Source organism: Wickerhamiella sorbophila, assembly GCF_002251995.1.
Source record: "Wickerhamiella sorbophila strain DS02 chromosome Unknown contig3, whole genome shotgun sequence".
Taxonomy (NCBI): domain Eukaryota; kingdom Fungi; phylum Ascomycota; class Dipodascomycetes; order Dipodascales; family Trichomonascaceae; genus Wickerhamiella; species Wickerhamiella sorbophila.
In genome coordinates, this window is record NW_020194004.1 from 1,197,965 (window position 1) to 1,223,009 (window position 25,045).

Here is a 25,045-nt window from a genome sequence, read left to right on the forward strand (position 1 = left end):
CTCCATGTCGTGAAATAGTAAATTGATTAGAAATGAAAACGAGCAGTGAAATATTTACTGCACAACAATGGCCTGTGTTGTAGGAAGGAAGGAAGAAAGCTTTGTTATCTTGAGTTACATATTCTGTTATACTATTAATTCTTTTGTACTATTGATTCCGCTGTATGGTTACCAAGTTATTTTCTCGGTTCCAGAATGATGATAAGCCCCAAGCGCGCCGCGCCGAACTGATGCGGCGTCACGAAACTGTAAATGCTAAATTGGAAGAGGCCCTTCGTCGCCGCTCCTGCTATGATTCGCTAATCTGCAAAAAGAACATCTATGCTGAAGTAGAGAGGTGTGCTATGTTGGCGAACCGCTTGAACCAGCTCTATACGAGAATGACCTATGTAAGATCACTTCCGACTTTTGTGCCCCCGGCCGCCAATTACATGCATTATACGCTTTTGGAGGAAATGGACCTTGCTAGCCCGCCAATTGTTGAAGAGGCCTCACTGCTAGAAGTGCTGGATGATAAAGACTTGCGACAGCTCGATTCGGACGTGATTCTTATGGAAAACACATTGAAGGACATGCAGCCCAACCTACCCAGCCAAGAAGAGTTTACGGAGTTGACAATTGCTGCCCGAGCATTGAAATACAGTCCAGTGGCTGCAGCTATTATTAAAACGTTCTGTACCCACTACGACTGTGAAAAGAAAGTGCTAGCTGAACTGCAAGAAACAATCACAAGTTTGGAATTCCATATTAGCAACGCCGTTGAATGTTTTGGTTTGGGTCCCTTCCAATCTCTAGATGATTTTGCTGCAACCATCATGCTTATTAATCACCGTGCATAGCAGCTGGAGGGCTTCTAATCACAATGTCTATACTAGCTCAGATTCGATACACGTTATGGGCAGCTGCAAATCGTGAGAGCCTGCGACCAACGATGGCCGTCAACACATTTGCAGACCTTAAACCACCGCAAGGCACTAAGGTTCTAATCCTCGATAAAGATAACTGCTTTGCCAAACCCCACCACTTGGAAGTTTGGCCTGCATTCAAACCCAGATGGGATGAGCTGGTGAAAGAGTACAAAGTGTACGTTTTAAGCAACACTGCCGGCGATTTGGAGCATGATCCGCACGGGAAGCTTGCCGAGGAGTTGGAGAGTGTGTTGAACGTACCAGTTATTAGGCACGAACAAAAAAAGCCCATGTGCTACAAGACCCTGGGAGATCAATTTGTCTCGGAGGGCTACAAGCCTAGCGATTTGTGCGTTGTGGGCGATCGGTTGGCTACAGATATTCTTATGGCTAACTTGATGGGCGCGAAATCATGTTGGATCCGGCCAGGTGCCCATCCCAAATGGTTAAATCACCTTGAAATGATGCTCTACAAGTAATTCCGAGGAAAAATGTCAATAAAATTATGTACAAAAATGGCCTAGGTTGTTCTAGTTTTAGTCCTCTTTAATGGCCTGTCACTTTTTGTCATGATGGTTTGTGAGTTTATTGAACAGTCGCTTCAACAGTCCAGGCTGCGACTGGTCATGCTCGTCTTCACGCACTTCCGAAATGGGTGGGTAAATACGTTTGGCTTGTTTATCGCCTAAAGAGTCAGCCAGTGCCTCGAATAGCATTGTCTGAGTAGCATCCTGAGCACGCGGAATACGAACTTTAAGATTCACACGCATGTCACCTTTGACGTTTGGTCGATTCAGCATAGGCATGCCTTGATCAGGGATAGTGATGTGATCTCCGTGCTGGGTGCCCGGAGAAATGTTGATGTTGATTCTAGCACCACCAAGGGTAGGAATAGGGACTTTTCCACCCAAAACTGCGGTGGTCATGGGGATCTCAGCGCTGTAGATAAGCTCGCTCTTGTTACGGATGAAGTTGGGGTTCTCCTTGACATGGACACGAACATACAAATCACCCCGCTGAGTACGTACATCGGCACTCTTGCGAACGACGGGGCTATCACCTTCTCCGCCAACACGCAACCTCATACCATCTGCCACGCCAGCAGGAATATCCAGGTTGTATGTCTTCATTTCTTGGACAACACCTTCACCGTGACAAGACGAGCACTGGCTGGACCGCGGAATCACCACACCGCTGCCTCCACAGGTGTGGCAGGTCGAGGCCATTTGGAACCCGCCCTGCATGAGATGCACCGTCGAGCCGCTACCATTACAGGCACTGCAGGTCTCAGACGTCTTTCCTGCCTTGAGACCAGATCCATGGCAGGTTCCACATTCATCAACGACGGAATACTTGACGTTCTTGGTGGTTCCTGTAGATGCGTCCTCGAGGGTTATTGACTGGACAATCTCGATATCGTCACCTTTGTACAATTGAGGACCAGGTCTAGCCCGGGCACTCTCAGCACCGCCAAATCCCCGGAATCCGCCACCTGCACCGCCTGTGAACGCGGAGAAAAGATCGTCAAGGTTAATAGAGCCACCCTGTCCACCAAATCCAAATCCTCCTGCATTTCCAAACGGGTTGAACGGCCCGCTAGCATTTCCTGGGCCGCCAGGGCCTCCTGCACCGCCAAAGGCAGCAGAGCCGAACTGGTCGTACTGCGCACGTTTAGTCTCATCCGAAAGAAGCTCATAAGAGTCCTGGATTTGCTGGAACTTCTTGTCTGCACCGTCTTCCTTGTTCACGTCTGGGTGGTACTTTTTGGCTAGCTGGTAGTATTTTTTCTTAATGTCCTTGGCCGATGCGGTCTTGTCCACCCCTAAAATCTTGTAAGGATCCTCCATGCGGCGAAGCATAGAGGCGTGAAACAGTCTTTTGGCTCCAAATTGTCTTGCCGACGCCCGCGCAAATGCGGGCATACCTAACAGATTAAGTCGCATGATAATCAAGCAATCCTAATTGATTTGACAAGGAAAATTAGTGGGAGGTTTAAATGGCCCAAGCTTTCTAGAGAGTTCCTTAGTCATCGAGATCATTTTCTTTTTGGATTCTGCTTGATTCGGCTATGTAGATAATTGAGAAAAAAAAATGGGGTAGATAAAAAAGTTCAATTAGTGCTGGGTAGGCATGTTGACAGCAGATTCGACCTGCTTGGCATCCTCGCTGCGCCACAAAGAAGTGACGGTCTTGTACTGGGTCAAGAAGTATGTGCCGGATTTACCATAGAAGTTGGCGTCACCCAAGAAGGACTTTTTGTTACCAGTGAAAGAGAACATGGGAAGAGGCACAGGGATGGGGACGTTGATACCGACCTGGCCTGCCTCAATGTCACGCTGGAACTGGTAGGCAATGGCACCAGACTGGGTGAAGATGGCAGTGCCGTTACCGTAAGGGTTAGCATTAATGAAGTCAGTAGCCTCCTCGACGGTATCGACGTCAACGACAACAAGAACCGGACCGAAAATCTCCTCATCATAGCAACGCATGCCGGGCTTGACGCCAGTAAGGACGGTGGGGCCAACAAAGTTACCATTAGGATAGCCCTCAGCAGTGTACTGACGGCCGTCGAGTGCAATTGTGGCGCCCTCCTTCTCACTCTGGTTGATTATATCGATGATACGCTGCTTGGACTGCTTGGAAATGACGGGGCCAAGATCGGCGTCCTTCTCGAAACCGCCAGAGACCTTGAGCTTCTTGGCAGCATCTACAATGTCGTTGACCCATTCCTTGGTTTGGCCAACGGTGACAAGAACACTCAGAGCCATGCAGCGCTGACCAGCGGCACCGAAGGCAGCACCAACAACGCTGGAGACAGCGTGGTTTCTGTTGGCGTCGGGAACAAGGACGCAGTGGTTCTTGGCGCCCAAATTGGCCTGGACACGCTTGCCATTGGCAGTACCGCGCTCATAGATGTACTTACCAGCCTTGTCGCTACCAACAAACGAGATTGCCTTGATGCGGGGCTCGTCGAGAATGAAATCCACCGTCTCGTGCTGGCCATGTACAATGTTGATAGTACCAGCAGGAGCACCGGCCTGGCGAGCGAGCTCAGCGATAAACATAGCAGCACCGGGATCACGTTCAGAGGGCTTGAGAATCAAGCAGTTGCCTGTGGCGAGGGCAATGGGAATACTCCACAAGGGAATCATGGCCGGGAAATTGAAGGGGCAGATAGCAGCAACAACACCGAGAGGCTCACGGTACATTCTGGTCTCCATGCCCTTTGAAACCTCGAGAACAGTGCCAGTAAGGTCTTGAGGAGCACCGCAAGCAGCCTCGGCAACCTGCAATCCACGCAAAACGTCACCTTTGGCATCAGCAAAGGTCTTGCCCTGCTCAATGACGATCAGACTAGCAAGTTTGTCCATATTTTCACGAACAAGACGAGTGAGGTTGAAGATAATCTGCTGGCGGCTAATAGCAGTGGTCTTTCCAAAAGTCTTGAAGGCCTCAGCAGCACTGTCGACTGCGGCAGTGAGCTCCTCCTGGGTGCTTTGGGGTACACGAGTCACCAATTCGTTGGTGGCCGGGTCGTACAGCTCAATCCATTTGCTAGCCTTTGAAGGAACAAACTCATTGTTCAAAAAGGCAGGTGTGTCTACGGGATTGGCGATTTTGGCATGGGAATCGGGGAAGGAAAACTTGTAGGTCGACGCAAACCGGGTGCTGCGTGTCAAGGTACGCAGGGCCGCGGAGCGAGAAATCCGAGAAGCACGAGTGATCATAGAGTGCAGTTGTTTGGTAGCTGACGGTTTGGGGTCGTCAAGCGGTGCCAAGTCCGTATTTATACGTACGCTACCCCGATCCAGGAGGTTGAGCCAGACCCTAACCTCCGCTCACCAGAGGTTGACCTGGCAGTTAGTGGAGGCAACTAGGAAAGCAATGATTGAATGGTGTTTCCTTTAATATCAACTCATTCAGCAGGTATACATGAACCCACAGAATTGTCGCATTTTATAGTACATCGTATCTTTCGGGGCGTACTTCTGACATCACTTGCAGCTTCCCCACACTCAGGTCCACAACCGACCAGAGATAATGCCGGGCAGCTGTCGGCGAATAAAACAGCACCAAACACGACCCCAGAAGTTGTTGGAGTTTTGGATGTTAAACAAAACACTTGTATGGATGATTTATAGGTACATATTGGATACAGGACACGATTGAGCTGCGAATTAACGGTGCAGAAATTTTTCCGGTCTTTTGCAGATTTTATTTACTATTGTGCATGCTTTTGCTGTCAAGTGTCTGGGTCCATTTCAAGCAACCTATTTTTTCACTCGATTGTGAAGTGAAGCTTCGCTCACTACAGCCCCTCGAGGTCGCCCGTGAACCTTTCAGTGTCCGGGTAACTTTTCATATGAGTCAGCGGTCTTCCCCGAGCGTGGACGAACCCATACAAGTCCCAAAGTGATTGGCTAATCTCTGCTCTCTTTCTTCAAAATGATTTCTCGCGTGCTTTGCCGGCGTATGGCTGTGGCCCGTTTCTCCACTTCGGTCCCCCGCAAAGACCTCTTGCAGGATCTCTACTTGAGTGAAATCAAGGCTTTCAAGCCCAAGCCCGTCTCCGAAAGCGACGCTGCTGGCACCGTCAAGAAGTTCGCTGTCCCCGCTCAGCCCAAGTCTCCTTCTATTGAGGGCGACGCCGCCGAGGTTGATGCCTATGCCAACTCTACTGTTGAGGTTGAGACTGAGACCGCTTCTGGCGAGCCCGTCGCCCAGACCTCCGAGGACTGGTTCCCCATCGAGGAGGTTGCTGAGGCCCACTAAACAGACTGGTCCACGACTTCTTTAACATCACTTTTCGCACGGTTGAATCTGGTTCTTGCGAAACCCAACTAAAACCGAGCCATAGATTGCCATACTATGAGGATATATCAAAACACACTCAATGAAAGACTTAAGATTTAGATAATTACTTGTTCTTTTTAAAAATAAAAAAAGACAAACTGGCGCAAAGATATTGTCGCATAATGTTATTTTGTTTGACAGCGGCTCAAAAAACGTTAACCCTCGTACTCGCGGCGTTCGATTTCGGCAAGACGTGCCAGTCTCTCGCGACGAAGCTCCCGGCGCTCCTTTTCGACCTGTTCATCATATACAATGCACTCATCAAGGCCCTTTCCACCGGGCACAAGAGGAAGCACAGGAACCTTGGAGTCAACGACAACGTCCAAAATAGTAGGCTCCGTAGACTGGACAAGCTCTTCAAGTCCAGCTCGTAGGTCGGACAGCTTCTCGACACGGATACCTTTCCAGCCCATTGACTTGGCAAGGGTCATGAAACATGGGTTGTATTGATGAGTGTGGGCGAAACGGTCGTCGAAGAACATGGACTGCCACTGGGTGACCATACCCTGTTCGCCGTTGTTGAAGACAACGACCTTGACAGGAATGTTGAATTGCGTGGCAGTGCCCATCTCAGAAAGAGTCATGTTGAATGAAGCATCACCATCAATGTCAATCACCTGGCAATCAGGACGACCAACCTTCGCACCAATAGCGGCAGGGAGACCAAAGCCCATAGTGCCAAGACCACCAGAGGTGATCATAGTTCGAGGGTGGGTAAACTTGTAAAACTGAGCAGCCCACATTTGATGTTGGCCGACACCGGTAGTCAGAATAACCTTGTCTTTGATAGGAGCAACAACTTCGGAAAGAGTCTTGATAACTGTCTGGGGGCGAATAGCAGCAGCCTCGTCGTCAGCCTCATAACGGAAAGGCTGCTTGTCGCGCCATTCATTGATTTGGCCGAGCCACTCGGGGCGGCTCTTCACGGCGTGGACCTTCTCAACAAACAAGGGAAGTGTCTGAGCAATGTCACCCTCAACCGCCTCAGTGGTCTCAACGACCTTGTTGATATTCTTCGCAGTGATCTCAAAGTGGATAATACCACCGCGGCCCTCCAGGGCGGCCAAACGGGCTGCCGGAGCAAATTCGGAAATCTTACCCGTCACACGTTCGTCGAAACGGGCACCGACGGCAATAATAAGGTCGGCATTTTGGATAGCACGGTTAGCATAGAAAGAACCGTGCATGCCTACCATACGCAGACTCAGAGGGTCTTCCTCGTCAAAGGCACCGAGACCATGCAAAGTTGTGGTGACGGGAATCTGAGCCTTCTTAGCCAAAGCACGGACAGCTTCAGCGGAGCGGGGATCGCCCATCGCACCATGGCCGACATAGAGAATAGGTTTCTCAGCAACAGCGAGGAGCTCGGCAGCCCGCTCAATAGGGCGGCTAACTAGGTCATCAGTGACGGTAGTGGTAGAAAGACCAGCGAGAATGCGAGAGGGGATGGTGGACTCAGTAGGGATAGCCTTACGAAGAATGCCCGCGGTAACGTTCTTGGGCAGGTCGACCAGCACAGGACCAGGGCGGCCCGTAGTAGCGATTTCAAAAGCTTCGTTGATGCGGCGGGGCATCTCCTCGATGGTCTTGACCATGACGTTCCACTTGGAGCAAGAGCGAGTAATACCAACAACATCGGCCTCCTGGAATGCGTCAGTTCCAATTGCAGTAGTGGGCACTTGGCCGGTGAAAACAACCATAGGCACACCATCAGAAAGAGCATCCTGCATAGGGGTGACTACGTTGGTAGCGCCGGGGCCCGATGTGACGACAACGACACCGGGTTTTCCGGTGGCCCGAGCGTATCCCTCGGCCATGTGACCTGCACCCTGCTCATGGCGAGGCAGGATGAACTTGAAGTGGCGGGAATTGAAGATACCGTCGAAAACGGGCAGGATGGCGCCGCCCGAGTAGCCGAAAATGGTATCGACATTGTGGCGGAGCATCATCTCATGAAAAATCTGGCCACCAGACATACCAATCATGCTATCGTCCATCAGAGTTGCAGGCTGTTTGCTCTCTGCTGAAGAGGTGTCCTCGGTGTTGAACGAGGGTGCAGGCTCGGGGCGTTTGACGAATTTGGGCGTGGGATTGTCGTCATTTGCTCTCAGAGCTGAGGAGAAGAACGTGCGTTTTGCTAGAATCGGTAGTGGCTTTACGGCTGCGGCCGGCCCAGTTGTTACAGCAGCAGCTAGCTGATGGGCAAAGTGCGGTGCGGAGCCCGCACGACTTTTTGGTGCTCGAGAAAGCATGGCTATGGCTTGGATGGGAACGTAAAACTCTCTCAATTAACGTTGACGCAAACAAATATATTAAACCTGTTGCGCTAGTCCGACCAAGAAACAAAGAAGAAGCGATAAATCTGATCCTGGTTCAAGCCCCTCGAATTTTTGTGGTAAGAAATAGTCAGGTTCTCCCAAGAGTCATATGCCAGTTCGGAAATTTTACCTAACCCTGCCGATACCGCCCCCGCGTATTTTATGCCTCGGACCCCACACGAATTTGACCAACATGAGACTTTCCATTGGATTGCCACGCTGCCGTGACAACCAGTGGGGCGGAACGCGGTTTCCCATGTGGGTCTTCCTGTTGGTATAATTTAATGTGCTCGACGCTTCCATCTATAAACACTAGAAAGTTCATTAGTTTTTCACCTCTTCAAGCTTCGCCTTTAGTTCCTCGCCATCAGCGGCAGTTTTCACCCGCACGAGATATGTGACAGGCGGTTTATCAGCAGCAGAGAAGTCCAAAATCTTCACTTGGCCGTTGCCTTCGTGAGTATAGTTCAATTGCTTTCGTAGGCCGATATTCACCAGCACGCGGCCTGAGCCGTCTGCACGAACTAGCACTCGGCTTTTGTTGGTCTCTTTATCCACGAGCACTCGCAAGTTGCCAAGCCCGACCGGCTTGAATTGACCGTCGACAAGCTCGTAGACTTTAGCTTTCTTTTCATAGACGGAATCCTCGTTCTCTTCACCGGGACCTTTACCAGAAAGATCAATACCCTCGCCAGCTTGAGCTTCTTCGCCAGCACCCTCGTCACCATCTCCATCTCCATTGGTGGTTTCTTCGGCTTTGGATTCACCATTGCCAGGCGGCTGATCGAAGTTGATCTTCTCGCCGGGAGTCCACGCAGTAGACGCGCCAAATGTGAACTTGGGCTTCTCGCCGTCAGTAGCCTGGCCGAATGTGAACTTGGGTTTTTCGTTGCTGGCATTGCCAAAGCTGAACGCCGGTTTGTCTCCGGAGGGAGCAGCACCGCTTGAAAACTGGAACTTCTGGCCGTCACTGTTCGCGCCAAAGCTAAACTTGGGCTTGTCGCCACTGTCGCCGAAGCTGAACTTGGGCTTTTCCTCCGCAGCTTGACCAAATGTGAAATTGGGCTTTTCTTCAGCTGCTTTTCCAAAGCTGAATTGAGGGGAGTCGTCCTTGGCTTCACCAAATGTGAATTTGGACTCTGAGGCATCCTTACTACCAAACGTGAAAGCTGGTTTTTCCGTAGTTGGGGTACCAAAGCTAAAAGCTGGTTTCTCCTTGGGCTCATCTTTAGGCTTCTCTGTGGGTTTTTCCTCCACTACTTTGAACGGTAAGCTGCTTGCCTTCTCGGCATCAGATTTGAAAACAAATCCCTGCACACTCGACGGCTTGCTGTCGACAGCCTCATTCTTAATAGTCTTGCCTCCGAAACTGAACCCGGCATCGTTTGACGAGCCGGCAAACTTGAACCCATTAGATGTAATTGACGATGAAGTACTAGCAGACTTTTCCTGTTCAGCGGGAGCTTCGCTCTCCATAGACACATCGGCAGTCACATTTGAAGGCTCATTAACACTGGAACTAGCGCTGTCGTTAAGCTGCTGGCGGTAATTAATATATGATTGGCATGCCTTGGTCCAGTCACCCGTTGAGTTGCCTTTGGCATAGCTTGCAATTGTCTCTGCAAACTTAGTATTCAAAGCAGCGACCTTGAGTTTGTGCGACTGCGCTGGGGCACCAGTAGGTGGATTAGCGGACACAGAAACCAAAGAAGTTGCCGGTTTGGCTGCAAATGAGGATGCAGAAGCCGCTGGCTTGGATCCAAGAAACGAGAATGGATTTTGAGGAGCCGCAGCTTCCTGACTGGGTTCCGCAACCGGCTTGATCCCAAGACTTGCAGAAAACGGATTGGCAGCAAGGGCGGGCGCCGAGATTCCACCAGAGCCTGCTCCGCGAAGCAGCGAGCGAGGCTTGGCAATAGAGCGTCCTGCCAAAACATCCTTGGAGGCCCGCTTCACGGGATCCACGGGCAGAAATCTGGGGTCATCCTCCTCGTCGTCCAGGGGCTGGTTATCCTTTGTGAGCTCGTCTTCAGCGCGTCGTTTTGACATTGATTTGGCTTACGTTTTTCCAGGCACCTCTCCGGGAGAGATCGAAGAGGGTGTTGTTAGTCGGAGCTTACATAACCAACACTGCTTATTGTTTAGGGCTTAGGGCATGATGCTGGCCCGGCCAAACAACATCACCGCTCCCACTCTGGAACTAACCGCACTACAAGATCTACAATGGCACCTAAGGTTCAGACAACAAAGGCTGCCAAGGCCGCCGCCGCCATGGCTGGTGGTAAGTCTCGTAAGAAGACTGTTAAGCGTGTCAAGGACAAGGCTCAGCACCACGTCATCCTCGACCAGCCCCTGTACGACCGTATTTTCAAGGAGGCCGGTGCTTCCAAGTTCTTCACTGTTTCCGTTTTGGTCGACCGTCTGAAGGTTAACGGTTCTCTTGCCCGCCGTGCCCTCAAGGCTCTTGAGGAGGAGGGAATCATCAAGCCCGTTATCACTCACTCTAAGCAGAAGACCTACACTCGCGTTGCCGAGTAAGTCTAATATATAGTACGGTTACTGCTATCCATAGCTAACTGCATTAAGCAATAAAACTAAAAAGGGTTTTGCACCCGTCCTTAAACGCTTTAGTTGAAGAGGTGTCAACGGCCTGCCAAAGGAGCAGTGACAGCAGCAGTTGAAGAGGTGACGACGGTCTGCCAAAGGAGCCAAAGGAGCCAAAGGAGAGTAACAGCAGCAGTTGCCCACTCTTTGCCTCCCAGGTTGCAAAGCCGACCTGGCTCAAGTAGCTTTGCCAACTGCAAGAGCAAATATTCGCTTGATGCTAAAACTGTCTAAACAACAAATGTAAACTGTAATTAATGCTAAACATATGGACCGCTAAATTAAAAGGCCCCAAACATTCGCACAATTTATGCCTATTAAGGGTATTAGTAGTTGACGACCCACTGGTAGTAGCTGTAAGAAGCCTTTCTCCAGGTCTTCTTGACCTTAGTGGGGACGTACTTGCGACCGGCACCCTTGCAGTTCAGGTTGGGGATGGGCAAAGGAACCTCAGTAGAGGAGAGCCACCCAGTGTTGCGCTGGGAGTTGTAATTATCGCTAGGATCGATGGTGCGGTTCGTATTGTGGAAGTGGCACTTCTTGTTGACAAGCGCGAAAACGTTGGAACGGCAGTCATGACGACCAAGGGTAGGAAGATCATAGTTAGCAACAGTGGTCGAGGCGATCGAGTAGTGATCGTAGTACATGGAGTCGGTGGTACCACGGTGCTTCTTGGGAATATCACCGAGCAGCAAGGTGTAGACCCGGTTAGGGGCATCCTCAGTGGCAGCGTGAGCAAAGGTGAGGACGAACAGCTTGCGGTGGTACTCCTTCTTCGAAGAGATGTAAGGCTCAAGGAAGTCACGGGCCCACTTGGCAGCAGTAGAGAGGTTGCTGTTGGAACCATCGTTGATGGTGTTAGGTCGGATCATGAGCCACTGAGCAATATGGCCAGACTCTTGCTCGTTGTAGAAGCTCTTGAGAGACTTCAAGTTGACGAAACGTTTGACCGACGACATGACGGAGTCGAAAGCAACGAAGGGGTTCTTAGCACGAGAGTACTGAGCAGGAGAGTCGTCGGGAGTGCCGGGAGTGCGGTACTCCCAGCCGTCGTAGGCGGTGAAAGGCTGGTCCTCAGTGTACTGAGCCCACATGACACGCTGGTCCTCGAAGCACTCAGCAAGAGTGGAAATGTTCTTGGGGAGAGCGACAAAAGAGTCATTCGTGAGGCCAAAGGTATCACCACCAACCATACCCAAGTAGTTGGGCTGGGCAGGGTGAGTGAGGGCGTAGTAGTTGGTCAAAAGGATACCCTCCTTGGCGAGAGCCTGCAAATCCTCGTTGGCAGCAGCGTCGTCGAAGTCGGCGCTGTCCAAAACGATGTGCCACATGTGGTCAACAAGACGGCCCTTCACGGTGTGGTGATATTTGGGATAAGTGGTCTGAACCGCGGTAGCAGCAGCGGGATCAAAGTATCCGGTAGGCTGGATAGTGGTGAAATTACGGGGAGCAGCCAGCGCACCAGCAGCGAGAGCCGAAACAGAGAGCGCAATAGAGGCCTTCATGACGCACAGGAAAGGAAAGAAAGTGGCCGGCAAACGTTTATATAATGTTGACCGGTGTTTGGGATGTAACATTTGTTTTCATTATGCACCCACCGCCGTTGGGGCCTTCTGATTGGTCGGATCTGCAGACTTATTACTCATTTGGGTATTTGTGGCAGGGTCCGACCCTCGACTGTGGCAGCCTATGCATGATGTAAAGAGACTGTTTCAAGGTAAACAACAGTCGTGGTTGCCGATGACTTCATTGGGGTCAAGAGGACCTGGGAAACATTTGCATTTTATCTGTTTCGATTGTTTTGCCCGTACTCTATAATGCTATTTTATTTATATCCTTTTTCGTATCTTATTCGAGCATTGTAGAGGCTCTAACTTGTTATCAACAAATTTTTTCACTGTCGGCGGCAGGCAGGCCCTATCCCATCTTGGGTTGCTGCCTGATTGGTTTATCATCAGCTAAAAACATAAACACCAGAGCACTCAACCAACAGGGCGGGGCTACCTAGTCCTACTACCAGCTACACAGAAGATAATCTTTCAATTTGTTTGGAATACTAAAATATATTACTTTCCTATAATCTCACATAGACTTGTGAATCCCTCTACGCACCGGTCTACGTCGGGCTCTGCAGCACTAGACTGCGCTTGACGCAAGCTTGATGACGCCATGCATATCCCGGTAATCAACCAGGTACGTTTCTTGGATCTGAGAGTAAAGAAAGTGAAAAAACCATGCTTTTCTTATAAAAACACTCGCTAGCTATTGGTGGTTATGTGACTCGAGTTTCTATTTTGAAATCCTGGTTTCTTGTTCTCGATTGCTTGTGCTGCCTACAAGTGTTTGCTTTTTTCGCTAACTGCCGTGAATAGTGTTGGTGGGTCAACCTGGCAGGACTGCCCAAACCTTGCCGATACTGTTGCTTAGTCACAGATCGGCCGTCGGCAGGCTGGCCTCCCCTCTCCCTACGAACTCCCAACTCAAAAAAAGTTCTCTTAGTAGGTCTATCCCGGTCGCAGGGAGCGCCAAACCCTAGTCAACGTATGGCCGATGAAACTTGCAGGTCAACAAATGCACCGACTCGGTATACTGCGTCGATCCGATAATGGAGATCTAAATATATTCTGCCCTATTTCTGAGTTCCTAGCTAGTACATCTCGCTCAGGTGGCTAATTTTTCAGACCCTCGCTGAGTCTCGCCAAGTTCGGGCTTGTTAGCCTTCCTTGGGGAAAACTTACTATGCAGGGCTGTCTTCGTCAATCATGCGCAGAACCTTGGCTGGCACACCGGCAACCACCGAACGGGGAGGCACATCGCGAGTAACAAGTGCGCCAGCAGCTACGATGGCGCCATCTCCAATCGTAACACCAGGCAGAAGCGTGGCCGATGCTCCAATCCAAACCGTGTTGCCAATGGTCACTGCATGACAAAACTCCTCTGCCTTGGCTCGCAACTCAGGCTCTAGGGGATGCCCCGCGGTAATGATGGTCACATTAGGTGCAATCATAACATCGTTTCCAATTCTCACAGGAGCACAATCCAGTACAGTGAAGTTGAAATTGGAATAAAAGTTATCTCCAACGCTGATGTTGCGACCGTAGTCGAAACGTATGGGTGCTTCCACGTACACGTTTTCGCCAACCTGCCCAAACATGTCGGCAATGGCCTCCCGTCTCGCAGCTAAAAACTCCTTGGTGCTTCCAAACTGCTTCCGGCGGATGCCCTCATAATCTACGGCCTTTTCGTGCGCGGTTGTCCTCAGCTCCACTAAGTCGTCTTCCCAGCACTGGTACTTTAGGCCTCCGATCATAGCGTCGTAATTGGGACTGTTCAATGGAATTCCTTTGAGATTCTTTTTCGCCCAGTCAACGATCTCTTGATTCAATACAGGCGCCTCTTCGCTATGTCTGCTGACCATCTTTAGTTGGGTGGAAGTTGGTAAGGCCAGATATTAAATATACGAAAAGGCCGGGCTTGGCTGTGCATAGTTTTCTTTTAGGCACGTTTAGTTTTATTTATTTTATTCTATTTTCCAATTTTATTCACCTCTAAATCTCTCCCACCCGACCAAGTCCCACACCGTGCCGTTTTCTGTCGGATGGGTTACGCAACTTGATTATCATGTTCAGGGTGAAGAAAATACCACAACATCTTTGCCCCATTTCCCAGCAATCAGCACAAAAATCTCGATCGTTCTACTGCGTTAACACTCTTTCATATTTATAGCATTTCTTCCCCGCATCCGCTATTTACTTTCTGCATCTCCTATTGGGACTTATCCACTGCATGATACATGGAGTCGAGGGCGAGCGCCAATGAGGTGACCCCGTTATTGGCGGATCCTCCCATCGACGACGACGTATACCACTATGAGCAGCGTATTTTCCCCTCTCCGCTCCAAAAGCAGCTGCTGTTGGGCAAGTTTACTCTCAGTTTCTTCGTCTCACGGCTGTTCGAGCTCTCCACCGCCGTCTGGATAATCAAGGTGTTTGGTACATCGTTTGTTCCCGCAACAATCTATTCAGTAATGGTCACTGTGTCTGCAAGCCCGCTGTGGTTTTTGGCCGGCAAGTTCCTTCAAAACAAGTCCAGAAAAGCCGCCATTGCTTATGGGTTGGTGGGCGAGCGAGTGACAGCAATGGCTATTTGCACGCTGCTGTTGGTTGATACTCAAAACCACTATTGGCTCAAGTACTTTGTTTCTATTTTGCTTATTGTCTTGCAGCGGTCTTGCGATTCTATTCAGGTGCACGTTATCGAACACGATTGGGCTCAGGTGTTGGCCAACAACGAGTCCGTGCCGTATACTGCTTTGACGAAGCTTTTCAGACAGATCAAGGGATTCAGCTGGGTCTGTGCCCCCGTTTTGGCAACTTGGATTGCCCAGTATCTTGGCGTGTATTACATGCTAAAGGTTTTTAGAGTGCTTGCGTTTCTAACGATGATTGTCGAATACAGCCTGGTCCGGAAACTTTATTCTACTTGTTATGCGCTACGGGTTCCCAACCTCATGAATGAGGCGAGCGGGAAGATCACGTTTTCGAGACCGTCAATCGAGAGGATATGCTTTTATATTCGGAAGCGCCCTCGCCCAGTACTGATCTCCATTGGTGCTACGTTAGCAAACTCGACGTTGCTCACCATACGAACACAGCAATTACTCTACCTCGATCAGCACGGCATTGCTCTTGTCTATGTCGGTATAATGGCTGCGGTCATGCCAAGTAAGATCCCTATGCCTTACATTGTTGCTGTTGGGTTGAACTTACTATCGAGTGTGATTGCAGTATGGGCTTTATACACTTCCCAAGCATTGATATTCGGCTTGGCTTGTGTAGCAAGCAGACTGTCCATTTACCCCATTGAAAAGAAAGCACAGTCGTACGTTAACGGGCTTATCAGTGATCCCCAGCTGTTGATGCTGTTTTCGTTGATCGAAACCAGGATGACGCAAATATGGGGTATAACGATACTGTTTCTGCCTGCGCTATGGGTCCATGTCGACAAATTCATTTGGCCAGTGTCTATATCCGTCGTAAGCTCTTTGATCGGCCTCCTTTCCATGGAGTTTGGATTCCGCTGGGGTCCGACACCTTCAGCTGCTGATGCAAGTGATTAGTTAGGATTATTGATGATATATATTACTACCTAAATCTTGTTGTTATCAAATCTGCCGTCTTCTCTGAGATCTGAGGGGCGCGTGCCATGTGCGTAGTCCAGTAAGTCTACCAATTCGGCGCTCTTGTCAAAGCGAATGTACCGTTTGCAGAACCAGGGCAGCCACACAGACGTCTGGTACTTTGTGAAAGTGTGAGTTGGAATAGAGAACACATCATCCAGCTCTTCAAGCGACAGCTGTTTGGTCTCAGGTACCCAGAGGAAGATCCAAACAAACGCCACTAAATTAAGACCGGCGTAGAAACCGAATGCACCAGTGGTCGTCATTGCTGCGTTCATACGGAAGAACGTCAAAGACAAAACTGCAGCAAAGAAATTGTTAACAGTTACAGCCCATGCCATACCGATTTCACGATGCGACAAGGGGAAAACTTCGGCAGAGTATGTGAAAGGTACAGGGCCCTCACCAGGCGAATAGAAAATGGTGAAAAGATAAATAAACGTGGCCATCATGCCAAGCTTAGCGTCACCATCTGTGATAAGGTACGAAAGGCCAGCGACGAGCAATGTCCAAAACATGTTCGGGAACGTGAACAGCAAAAGGGATCGTCGACCGAAAGTGTCAATCGTGTAAAATGCTGGGATAGCGAACAGGAAGTTGATCAAGCCGAATCCCCAAGATGCCCACATTGATTGCGTGACATTACCGGTAACTTCTTGGAAAATGGACGAAGAGAAGAAAGAAATAACGTTGATACCACACATTTGCTGGGCAATCATTACGACAAAAGACGCTAGAGTAGCTTGACGTAAACGGTTCTTGTAAAATAGTTCGCACACTCGCTTGAAAACGTTGTTGTTTCCAACCATTTCCCGTTCCTGCAGAATTTGAACGTAAATATAGTACAAATCCCGAGCAGCCAAAACCCGATGTTTGCGAAGCTTGAGAAGAGACTCCCATGCCTTTTCGATCTTCCCCCGTTTCAAATACCAACGGGGAGATTCAGGAACAAGATAAACCAAAGCTAAAAGTGGAACTGCAGGGATCAAAGCTGAACCAAGCTGCAGACGCCAGGCAATACGGCCGACGTCGTGCACAATCAAGTTGGCACTGTACCCCAAAAAGATACCAAAAGCCGTCCACATTTGCCAGGACATGACCAGTGCACCTCGAATGATCGTGGGTGCGTTCTCAGCTGCAAGAACAGGAGCCGTGACTTCCTTGAAACCTACACCCAGGCCCAGCAGCAAACGGCAGATGAAGAGCTCCCACCATTTGTGAGTGAATGCCGAGCCGAGAGGTGCGGCGATACAGAAAATCGCTGCAAAAAACAAAGTTCCACGACGACCAAATACGTGATTAAAGGGGTCTGCAAGCCACACTGAGCATGCAAAGGCCGAGATATATGGTGCTGAGTTAACCAGACCAACGATCCAGTTGTTTTTATTATAGTCCGGACTGCTGCTATTGTCAATAGGAATACCAAACTCTGTAGGGAACGAAAGATTGGCACCCGCAGAACCAGTTTGATCCCAACCCTGAACGCAAGCACCGATTGAGCACAAAACAATGGTCGCATACATAGCGAAGGGGTGGGACCATTTGTGCTCCTTCTCATTGCGTAGCGCATCTTTTTCGTCTTCGGTAAGATCGGGAATATCTTCAAACTCTGTTGGACGCTGGGCAATAAGCGCACCGTGCTCAAGGTCTGTTACCACGTCTTGCAAGTTGAACTTTTCAGCAAAGCTGTTTACGTCTCGCAGAAGGGTTTCACGAGAAAGTGATTCCAATGGGTTGGACAGCTTGCTCGTCTTAAAATGCGGCTCACCGCCAGTACGAGCTTCTGCCTCATCTCGGTACTCAACATGCCCAACCTGGGGCTTTTTTTCGGAGTCGAAGGACTCGATCTTAGTTGAGAAATCGGACTGTGACATCTTCGACAGATGAATCGGAGTTGTTGAAGGCACCCCAGCACATGCTTTATAGCGACGCGATGCTCCCCTCACGGCAGGCTTCAGCGCTGTGCATAAAGCTGAGCTTTTTGAATTAAGCATGCATGCCGCTACCTATGCAGATGGTGCTTAAAGCTCTTTAACCCTAAACTAAAACTCACAATAATTCTAACCAGGAGGTATTGGATATACAATAGTCAAGCTTTAACCCATGCATCACGCGTTTTAAGCTCTTTTTCGCGTCTTATGTGCAGTCAACAACTTAGCCGCCTCATGCATTCCCGTGTCGGACGCATATGTAATGTCATGTACCAACACTCAAACGCTGGTTCAGATCCCCACGGGGGAGGTGGGCCGCCGATTGCTCCGCACCAGGTCCGCATATCAAAGTCTATAAAGGTGCAAGCATAGCTGGACACGACCATTGCGTGATAGCCATGTCCATATCTCCGCAAAGAGGTTCTTCCGGAATGCCGGATTAACCCTATGCAGACCAGCCATACCTTGTATGGGGTGGACGGCTAATTTCGTTACAACGCAGCAAAACCGCCACGGAAAAACCCCAACCTCAATTCCCCGGCTCGGTCAGGCATGCGCTGGTGGGAACCTCGTGATGATAGAGTTATAGTGTTTCATCTTATGAAATTATCTTTGAAAGTAAGGGCAAAAACAAAAATTTACTGAGGATTGTCTGGATATAGCGGGACGATTTCACTATTAGTGGTGATAATGTTTTGTCCGATCTGGATCTCGTGTTTGTCCAAGTCGTAGGTCACGTATGCCGATCGCAAAAAGCTATCACCAAGAATAACATAGTCCATACTGTAGTTGCTAGGCATAACCGTCATAACATAGTAGGGTGATGATTGTAAGGTAAACCAAGAAAGGGGCCAGAATAGCTCTTCATGAGGCACATTGATGGTCACATCGCCGAATGTAAAGTCGAGGCCATTGGGTTTCTTGCGGGCGAGATCATGTTCATCAATCAAGTACATGGACAAAGAAGGGTTGAACTTGGCACCATAAGACTTTGCTATAGCCTTTACCTGCTTCTCAGGCAGGTACACTAGGGACGTTCCGCTGTCCAGCAATACAGGCATAGGCTCTCTTAGGAGCTTTTTGTCGTTGACGCTGATGTTGGACATGTTTACTTGGAAAGCTTTTTTGCTCACGAGAGGAAGCGTCGCGAGCTCTCCGTGGTGCGCTTTATCAGTGCCGCCAAACAGGATTGTTGCCTGCTTGGAGTGAAGATCATTCAAGTACATTGAATAAACGTTCTTATTGATAAGGCCCTGATCAACCAAACTCTGAGGGAAATTGGCATATACCTCGTCGGTGGATTCGGAGCCAGCCAGTCCGATACCAAAGATACCAATCTCACACCCTGGTGCGTCTGTCGCGATGCCAAACTGTTGATCTGTTACCGTAAACTTGTCCTGAAGAGAAACCGTATCAATCCCCCAGAAGCCCTTGGCTGCATCTTTTACATACTGGATTTCGAATGGACTGTTGACGTAGCGAAACGTGGATGATGCACCCGTGTCAAAGCCATCAAACATCAAAGTGTTGGAAGGGACCCATAAGTCACTGGACCCAGTATCGACTTGGACTGGGAAATACTGAGGTGGACTACCGATACTCACGTTCACAGTGTAGTAAGTCAAGCGGTTGTTCATCCGGTCGGCAATTACTTTCAACTGCTCATCGCTTGATGTTCCATCAAGGTTCCAAGATTGTACTACCTCGTCTGCAAAAACCTTTTCGACACACTCCAAATGCATCATTACGACACCATCAGGAACAGATTCTGTTGAATTGGCAAAGCTTTTGGGCTCCTGTACGAGCTGTAGGCCTGGGCCACCCAGGGCAGCCGGGGCTGGTGCAGCACAGACCAGATAGAACTGGGAAATCAAAATTGAGGCGACCAACATCACAGCACTACAGGATCTAGAAATTGCCTGCGGCTTCTTTTATAATTGCTTCCGGCATTGTGTCTCACAACCAATGTGGTAGTCTTACCGCAGGCCGCAGGTTCGATGCAGCGAGGCAGCATAACCTACCTATCTTGGAGAGTAGCTGCTTCTCATCAGTGACGGAGATCAGAGCAAGGGTATAGATCAAAATCCGCAAAACATCAGGGTTATACTAATTACTTTTTAGCACCGTCTCCGCATTAACTGCGAACAATCGATCCCAGGCTGACTACAGCTGCAAATCCATTAAAGCCGGTATGGCAGAGGCTACTTCAGGAGACCTTAGCGGCTCTGAAGCAAGCAACAACAATGTATCCGGTCAAGAGGATATGTCTGAGGAATTGGTTTTATTTAGAATGAGCGGTAAGCACCATATCGGGGACATGACTCGCTTCATAATTGAGTATTTACCCGATCCCCGACTGCCGCCAAGAAAATCGCTTTTACTGCGCGTCACAAATACCGAGCTGGGTGCTCTAAGGGCAGCTTATCTCAACGGGCCTTTCACATTATATGTGGATTGTCGTCCTGGATCGTACAGAGAGGATAGACGCGTGACGGACGATGCCGAGAAACCTACTTACGACAATAACGTGAGAGCTGGCCAGTCATTCAATTGCGATCTTAACATAAAGGATCATGTAAAGCATACCTGGACTGTGGATGTATGCAGTGATATCATGTTCTCATCAAAAGCAGAGATCTCTTTCCAAATCGTCATAGCGACCTCCAAGAAAACGGCAAAAAGCCAAGGCTCGCCAAGTGCGGATCCATTGGCTGAGGAGTTCAAAGTACACATGCTTGACACGATAACACTGTGGTCGCAGCCTTATCCAAAGCCTGATGTCCCTTTGCATTTGGTGGTGCTGACCCATGGGCTTGTCTCCAATGTGACGGCAGATATGTTTTATCTTAAGGAAAATATCGATATTATGGCAAAGAAAACAGGTCAGAATATCATCTGCAAAGGATATACGGGCAATGCAGGCAAAACTGAAAAAGGAATCAAGAAACAAGGCCGGAAAGTTGCTGATTGGCTCATGAGCGAACTAATTCCAACTTATCATCCCGCTAAAATCTCATTCGTGGCTCATTCTTTGGGTGGACTCGTACAAACATACGCGCTGGGGTATATTGAGAAAAAAATACCGAGATTTTTCGAACAGATGAACATCGAGCTGGTGAACTTTGTTGCCATTGCCTCTCCTTTCTTGGGCATTACATCTGAGAACCCTGGCTACGTACGAATGGCCCTAGAGTTCGGTATTGTTGGTAAATCCGGGCGTGATCTGGGGATGAGTAGGTCAATCACGGGGCGGAAACCAATTTTAAAGCGGCTGCCGTACGGGCCCTCTCATGATGTCATTGCTCGTTTCAAGCACCGGACCTTGTATGCTAACGCTGTTAACGATGGTATTGTTCCGTTACGTACCGCATCATTATTATATCTTGATTGGAGAGCTATTGCAAAGGCAAGTGCTGCCAAATCTGGAAGCAATGCTCATGACTTCAACACCAAAAGAGACGATAACAAGCGCGAAGATCAGGTAATGCGAGAGAATGATTCGAGTGGGGATCTAGATGAAAACGGAGAACCCAGGAAAAGTGGTGAGGAAGCTGAAAAAACTGGAGTTTCGTATAAGTTGGCGACATGGAACCCATTTGTGAACCCATTCAAAGCAGGTACCGCAAAAGCGATTGTGCATTCGCAAACTCGTGATGAAAACGGAGAACCTCTGAATCCAGAAAAAATACACAAACACAAAATCAGACTCCCCAAAAAGACTTCTCTGTTAGAGTCAGGGTTCTCGGCATTTATGCCTCCTCATCCCGACAAAGAATTCTTAAGTGACCCTTCTAAGCGAAGCGATGTAATTTTCCACGACAGAGTTTATCATGAAGAAGATTTACCACCGCGGCGTTTCCGCAGCAAGATTCTCGAGCGTGACGAGATGGTAGAGCAGGCACATACCGAAGAAAAGCTGGCTCGTGCATGGCATAAAGGCACGTCGTGGAGAAAAATCTTGGTTCAGCTGCTACCAGATGCCCATAATAATATTATTGTTCGACGCCGATTCAGCAATGCTTATGGCTGGCCGGTTATTCACCACGTTGTAAAACATCATTTTGGAATTGAAGATGAGGACTCTGATGCCAATGAAAATGAAGGCCTGGTAGCAGAGGTCTCGGACGACGAGGACGTTGATCCCAGTATACCAAGAGGACCAGAGCATCCTATAGTGCTGATGCCCGAAGACGACGCATTGAGGCAGTACGCCGATGCCTCAGCAGAGCTTAGCGATGACGAAGAGACAAATTCCGGGCCAGATGAGGCCTTGTCACTGTACAACAGCTCTTTAGGGTCTCCTGACTCACTCACAACTAATGATGATCTGGGCCAAGCAATGCTTGCCTAAAAGCAAGAATTAAATTAAATAGTCTAGTAATGCCTTGACCTCTTCAAGATGAAGGCTCGCTCAGATTCGTCGAACACTGTTGCCTGAGCATTATTATCACTCAACAGTTGAGCAGCCTGCAAGAGCCTAACAGCTTCATAGTCATGGACAAGGCCGAGTGTTGACCAAAGATCTTCAACGTCGTAAAGGAGCTGCCTCCCGCCAGCGCTAGAGAAAGTATTACCTTGTACCACGGTCTGGAACATATTTTTTGCGACTCGGGCAGTGAGTTTATGCATAATCAATGCAAAATCTGACTTGCCGGTTAACTTCTCGACAAAGTTTACAAACGGCAGCATGTGTGTTTTGATATGAGCAAGATCTGAGCTCGATTCCTGACCGGAATCGATTTTCCAGTCTAAGCGGTAATAGGCCTTCGCTGCCTTTTGGAACTCCTCAAAAATGCATTTTACAGCTTCTTTAATGATTCGTCCTTTGAGCATTTCAAACTCTTGCAGATTCAACTCGAAGACTGAGGGCTCTCCAACCCTCTCTGCCATCTCAAAAAACAAGAGCTCATTAGATTTGTTTCGTAAAAAGTTCAAAACATAATCGCAAGAGCCTAGTGCTTTACCAAGGTAGTGTAAACCAGACAAACCTTGGAGCTTCTTTTTGTCTTCAGCCGATACTGAACCTACAGCCCGACCAAGGGACGAATGCACTGTTGAGTAGAGTGCCACCCGTTCTGTCAAAAGTCTGCGGTAGTTTTCAATAAGTTCAAGTTGGATGTCAGAAACCATACGCAGCTGGGAAGTGGGATTGAGTAAGTCCCGATATACATCGGTGATAGTGTCAAAAAGCTGTGTGACATTAATAGCCGAGACTGTGGGATGGGTGAAAAATTCACCTGCACCATCCCAATCAACTTCCCACGCCGTAGGAGCCGCTAAAATCTCGTCATATTGAGAAAAAGCTGCTTGACGCTCGCTTTCCAGCCACAAGTCGAACCACTCCGGGTGAAAGTTCAGCAAAGAAGTTGCCAAGCCACTCCAGCGTTCTTCGGTACTTGTTGCAGGTTTATAAAAGTAACGAGTATGCAGATCATCATCAAAGCTGATAGCCTCGGACATCAAATGGTTCAAAAGGTCTGGCGAGTACTTGACTTGTTCAAAGTAAGATTGTAACACTCGATAGTAACTAGGCAGCAAAGCAGAACAAAGCTCTATCAAGGCGAAGCGATCAGGGAAGTGCCCTTCCAACACCGGCTGGACTGTTGTGGTTAGCCAGTGAATATGCGGGTCGACCTGTTTGAAGAAATTGTTCAGAAGCCATTCTGGTTTGTCTGCTCTGTTGGTTTCACGATCAGTCTCAAAATTGTACCGAACCCGCAGATCTAATGGTGCTGCCATCTCGGCGAAGGATTCTAGAACAGCTTGAGTTTCGTCCTCGGCTCTCAAGGCATCGGAGAAGGCTTCAACAAAGGCCAGGGTGTCGGGTACTTTTTTCGGCCACTGAGACGCTTGCAGCTCAGCTGACAGTCGGTTTTGCAGCATTTCCATTAATGGTTGGCTCACGGTGGCTTCATATTGACCGAGGACCTGGGTGGCCATCTCGTGGCTCCGACCACTCTCAATCGATCTGAGCTTCTTGATCAAATCACGCGATTTTTCGTAGATTCTGCTTGCTTGACTGAGATCTTGTGTTTCAATTTTCGAGGAAACTTCCGCTCCAATCGATAGTAGGCCTTTCGCGTCTTGTAGGCTCTGACGATACTCTAGAAACTCCTGGATTCGGCTAATAAGAGGAGCAACCTGTGCCTTCTGAGCCCCATCAACTTGATTCAGAAACTCATTGACTGCATCTGGGTCAGTGAGTATTCTGGATGCCGTAGCTTTTAACCTCGCATTGGTTTCTCGAGCTGTTTGGAGAGCTTCTTCGTGGGCCGCGTACTCTTTAGCCTTTACACTCTCAAGCTGAGCTTTTAAACGGTCGTCCTCATCTTGAATATTATCAACGACGCTCGCAAAGCTGGGGAATTGCGCGTCCAAATAGGACATTGGTAGAAACAAAAACAGGGAGCCAAACGCCAGTTATCAAGCCCCTAATGACATAAGCAAACTCGACCTTTCAACTTTTCACTTTTCCCTGAACCATGGCCAAGAATAAGTCGCGGTTGACACTAATCAAGCTTGTTTCTACAGCAAAAACCGGGTTCAATAGATTCCTCTACCGGCCGCGTAACTGCCCGCTCATGACCCAAGTGCGCTATGACCCTATTGCCATGCGTCATGTCCTTTTCACCGAGGGCCGTAAACGCAAGATCGAGGCCAAGCCGTTGCCTAATTTCCGCAACGCTACCTACGATAAGCGTGGAACTCGTTTGTTTTAAGATTTCTATTTAAGCTGGCCCACACTCCGTAAGGCAAACGGATTGAAATGGATCTCAGTATCGTCGATTGTGATGTCGGTTACAGGCTTATTATTTTCGGTTTGGGCCTCCTCCATTTTGTCAAGAACGTCTAAGCCTTCTATTATGCGTCCAAAAACTGTTTTATTCCCGTCCAGGTCCGGTTGTCGCGCGTAGGCAAAGTAAAACCCGCTCCCTCCAGGTTTGGTTAACGATATCGTGCCCTGCGTTAGTATGTACATAACAGATAACAAAGAAAAAACAAGTTTTAGACTTACCCTTTGATGCTTGATTGTTGGTCTTGTTTCTACTCCGCTTTCCGGATGAATGCTGGGTGCTTTCGAAGGGAACTGTATAATGAAGCCCTTCTCGCTTCGTTTGGCTTTGATTCCATCATAGTTATCTTGTGCACATTGAGCTAGAAAATTCTCGCACCCATGAGGGCATTCATCATAAAACAGCTGGATCTTCAGCCGACCTAACGATGTATCCAAGCTGACGCTCATTACTCAGG

At 48.9% G+C, this 25,045-nt stretch overlaps 17 protein-coding genes across 17 annotated transcripts; 7 read left to right on the plus strand and 10 right to left on the minus strand.

Annotated features, from left to right (window-relative positions):
• Positions 1-164: 164 nt before the first annotated feature.
• Positions 165-839, plus strand: B9G98_02552 (hypothetical protein; the record flags this gene model as incomplete). Its single annotated transcript, XM_024809109.1, has 1 exon — positions 165-839. One exon carries the CDS (start codon positions 165-167, stop codon positions 837-839), a length of 675 nt encoding a protein of 224 aa, XP_024664877.1.
• A 23-nt stretch (positions 840-862) lies between these two features.
• Positions 863-1,387, plus strand: B9G98_02553 (Phosphatidylglycerophosphatase GEP4, mitochondrial; the record flags this gene model as incomplete). Its single annotated transcript, XM_024809110.1, has 1 exon — positions 863-1,387. The coding sequence occupies one exon, from the start codon at positions 863-865 to the stop codon at positions 1,385-1,387; it is 525 nt and encodes a 174-aa protein (XP_024664878.1).
• A 78-nt stretch (positions 1,388-1,465) lies between these two features.
• On the minus strand, positions 1,466-2,830 carry B9G98_02554 (DnaJ 1, mitochondrial; the record flags this gene model as incomplete). The annotated part of the gene is made up of 1 exon (XM_024809111.1): positions 1,466-2,830. One exon carries the CDS (start codon positions 2,828-2,830, stop codon positions 1,466-1,468), a length of 1,365 nt encoding a protein of 454 aa, XP_024664879.1.
• A 192-nt stretch (positions 2,831-3,022) lies between these two features.
• B9G98_02555 (Methylmalonate-semialdehyde dehydrogenase [acylating], mitochondrial) lies at positions 3,023-4,636 on the minus strand (the record flags this gene model as incomplete). Its single annotated transcript, XM_024809112.1, has 1 exon — positions 3,023-4,636. One exon carries the CDS (start codon positions 4,634-4,636, stop codon positions 3,023-3,025), a length of 1,614 nt encoding a protein of 537 aa, XP_024664880.1.
• A 718-nt stretch (positions 4,637-5,354) lies between these two features.
• B9G98_02556 (hypothetical protein) lies at positions 5,355-5,681 on the plus strand (the record flags this gene model as incomplete). Its single annotated transcript, XM_024809113.1, has 1 exon — positions 5,355-5,681. One exon carries the CDS (start codon positions 5,355-5,357, stop codon positions 5,679-5,681), a length of 327 nt encoding a protein of 108 aa, XP_024664881.1.
• Positions 5,682-5,917: 236 nt separating this feature from the next.
• Positions 5,918-8,014, minus strand: B9G98_02557 (Acetolactate synthase catalytic subunit, mitochondrial; the record flags this gene model as incomplete). Its single annotated transcript, XM_024809114.1, has 1 exon — positions 5,918-8,014. One exon carries the CDS (start codon positions 8,012-8,014, stop codon positions 5,918-5,920), a length of 2,097 nt encoding a protein of 698 aa, XP_024664882.1.
• A 390-nt stretch (positions 8,015-8,404) lies between these two features.
• Positions 8,405-10,129, minus strand: B9G98_02558 (Nucleoporin nup61; the record flags this gene model as incomplete). Its single annotated transcript, XM_024809115.1, has 1 exon — positions 8,405-10,129. One exon carries the CDS (start codon positions 10,127-10,129, stop codon positions 8,405-8,407), a length of 1,725 nt encoding a protein of 574 aa, XP_024664883.1.
• Positions 10,130-10,303: 174 nt separating this feature from the next.
• On the plus strand, positions 10,304-10,618 carry B9G98_02559 (40S ribosomal protein S25-B; the record flags this gene model as incomplete). The annotated part of the gene is made up of 1 exon (XM_024809116.1): positions 10,304-10,618. The coding sequence occupies one exon, from the start codon at positions 10,304-10,306 to the stop codon at positions 10,616-10,618; it is 315 nt and encodes a 104-aa protein (XP_024664884.1).
• A 392-nt stretch (positions 10,619-11,010) lies between these two features.
• Positions 11,011-12,189, minus strand: B9G98_02560 (putative acid phosphatase; the record flags this gene model as incomplete). Its single annotated transcript, XM_024809117.1, has 1 exon — positions 11,011-12,189. One exon carries the CDS (start codon positions 12,187-12,189, stop codon positions 11,011-11,013), a length of 1,179 nt encoding a protein of 392 aa, XP_024664885.1.
• Positions 12,190-13,421: 1,232 nt separating this feature from the next.
• Positions 13,422-14,102, minus strand: B9G98_02561 (Galactoside O-acetyltransferase; the record flags this gene model as incomplete). Its single annotated transcript, XM_024809118.1, has 1 exon — positions 13,422-14,102. The coding sequence occupies one exon, from the start codon at positions 14,100-14,102 to the stop codon at positions 13,422-13,424; it is 681 nt and encodes a 226-aa protein (XP_024664886.1).
• A 375-nt stretch (positions 14,103-14,477) lies between these two features.
• Positions 14,478-15,803, plus strand: B9G98_02562 (hypothetical protein; the record flags this gene model as incomplete). The annotated part of the gene is made up of 1 exon (XM_024809119.1): positions 14,478-15,803. The coding sequence occupies one exon, from the start codon at positions 14,478-14,480 to the stop codon at positions 15,801-15,803; it is 1,326 nt and encodes a 441-aa protein (XP_024664887.1).
• A 29-nt stretch (positions 15,804-15,832) lies between these two features.
• On the minus strand, positions 15,833-17,737 carry B9G98_02563 (Polyol transporter 5; the record flags this gene model as incomplete). The annotated part of the gene is made up of 1 exon (XM_024809120.1): positions 15,833-17,737. One exon carries the CDS (start codon positions 17,735-17,737, stop codon positions 15,833-15,835), a length of 1,905 nt encoding a protein of 634 aa, XP_024664888.1.
• A 695-nt stretch (positions 17,738-18,432) lies between these two features.
• B9G98_02564 (Acid protease) lies at positions 18,433-19,686 on the minus strand (the record flags this gene model as incomplete). Its single annotated transcript, XM_024809121.1, has 1 exon — positions 18,433-19,686. The coding sequence occupies one exon, from the start codon at positions 19,684-19,686 to the stop codon at positions 18,433-18,435; it is 1,254 nt and encodes a 417-aa protein (XP_024664889.1).
• A 299-nt stretch (positions 19,687-19,985) lies between these two features.
• B9G98_02565 (Putative lipase ROG1) lies at positions 19,986-22,145 on the plus strand (the record flags this gene model as incomplete). The annotated part of the gene is made up of 1 exon (XM_024809122.1): positions 19,986-22,145. The coding sequence occupies one exon, from the start codon at positions 19,986-19,988 to the stop codon at positions 22,143-22,145; it is 2,160 nt and encodes a 719-aa protein (XP_024664890.1).
• A 23-nt stretch (positions 22,146-22,168) lies between these two features.
• B9G98_02566 (RAD50-interacting protein 1) lies at positions 22,169-24,181 on the minus strand (the record flags this gene model as incomplete). The annotated part of the gene is made up of 1 exon (XM_024809123.1): positions 22,169-24,181. The coding sequence occupies one exon, from the start codon at positions 24,179-24,181 to the stop codon at positions 22,169-22,171; it is 2,013 nt and encodes a 670-aa protein (XP_024664891.1).
• Positions 24,182-24,276: 95 nt separating this feature from the next.
• On the plus strand, positions 24,277-24,513 carry B9G98_02567 (54S ribosomal protein L39, mitochondrial; the record flags this gene model as incomplete). Its single annotated transcript, XM_024809124.1, has 1 exon — positions 24,277-24,513. The coding sequence occupies one exon, from the start codon at positions 24,277-24,279 to the stop codon at positions 24,511-24,513; it is 237 nt and encodes a 78-aa protein (XP_024664892.1).
• Positions 24,514-24,518: 5 nt separating this feature from the next.
• Positions 24,519-25,037, minus strand: B9G98_02568 (Peptidyl-prolyl cis-trans isomerase CYP18-1; the record flags this gene model as incomplete). Its single annotated transcript, XM_024809125.1, has 2 exons — positions 24,519-24,755; positions 24,810-25,037. 2 exons carry the CDS (start codon positions 25,035-25,037, stop codon positions 24,519-24,521), a joined length of 465 nt encoding a protein of 154 aa, XP_024664893.1.
• Between the last annotated feature and the right edge of the window lie 8 nt (positions 25,038-25,045).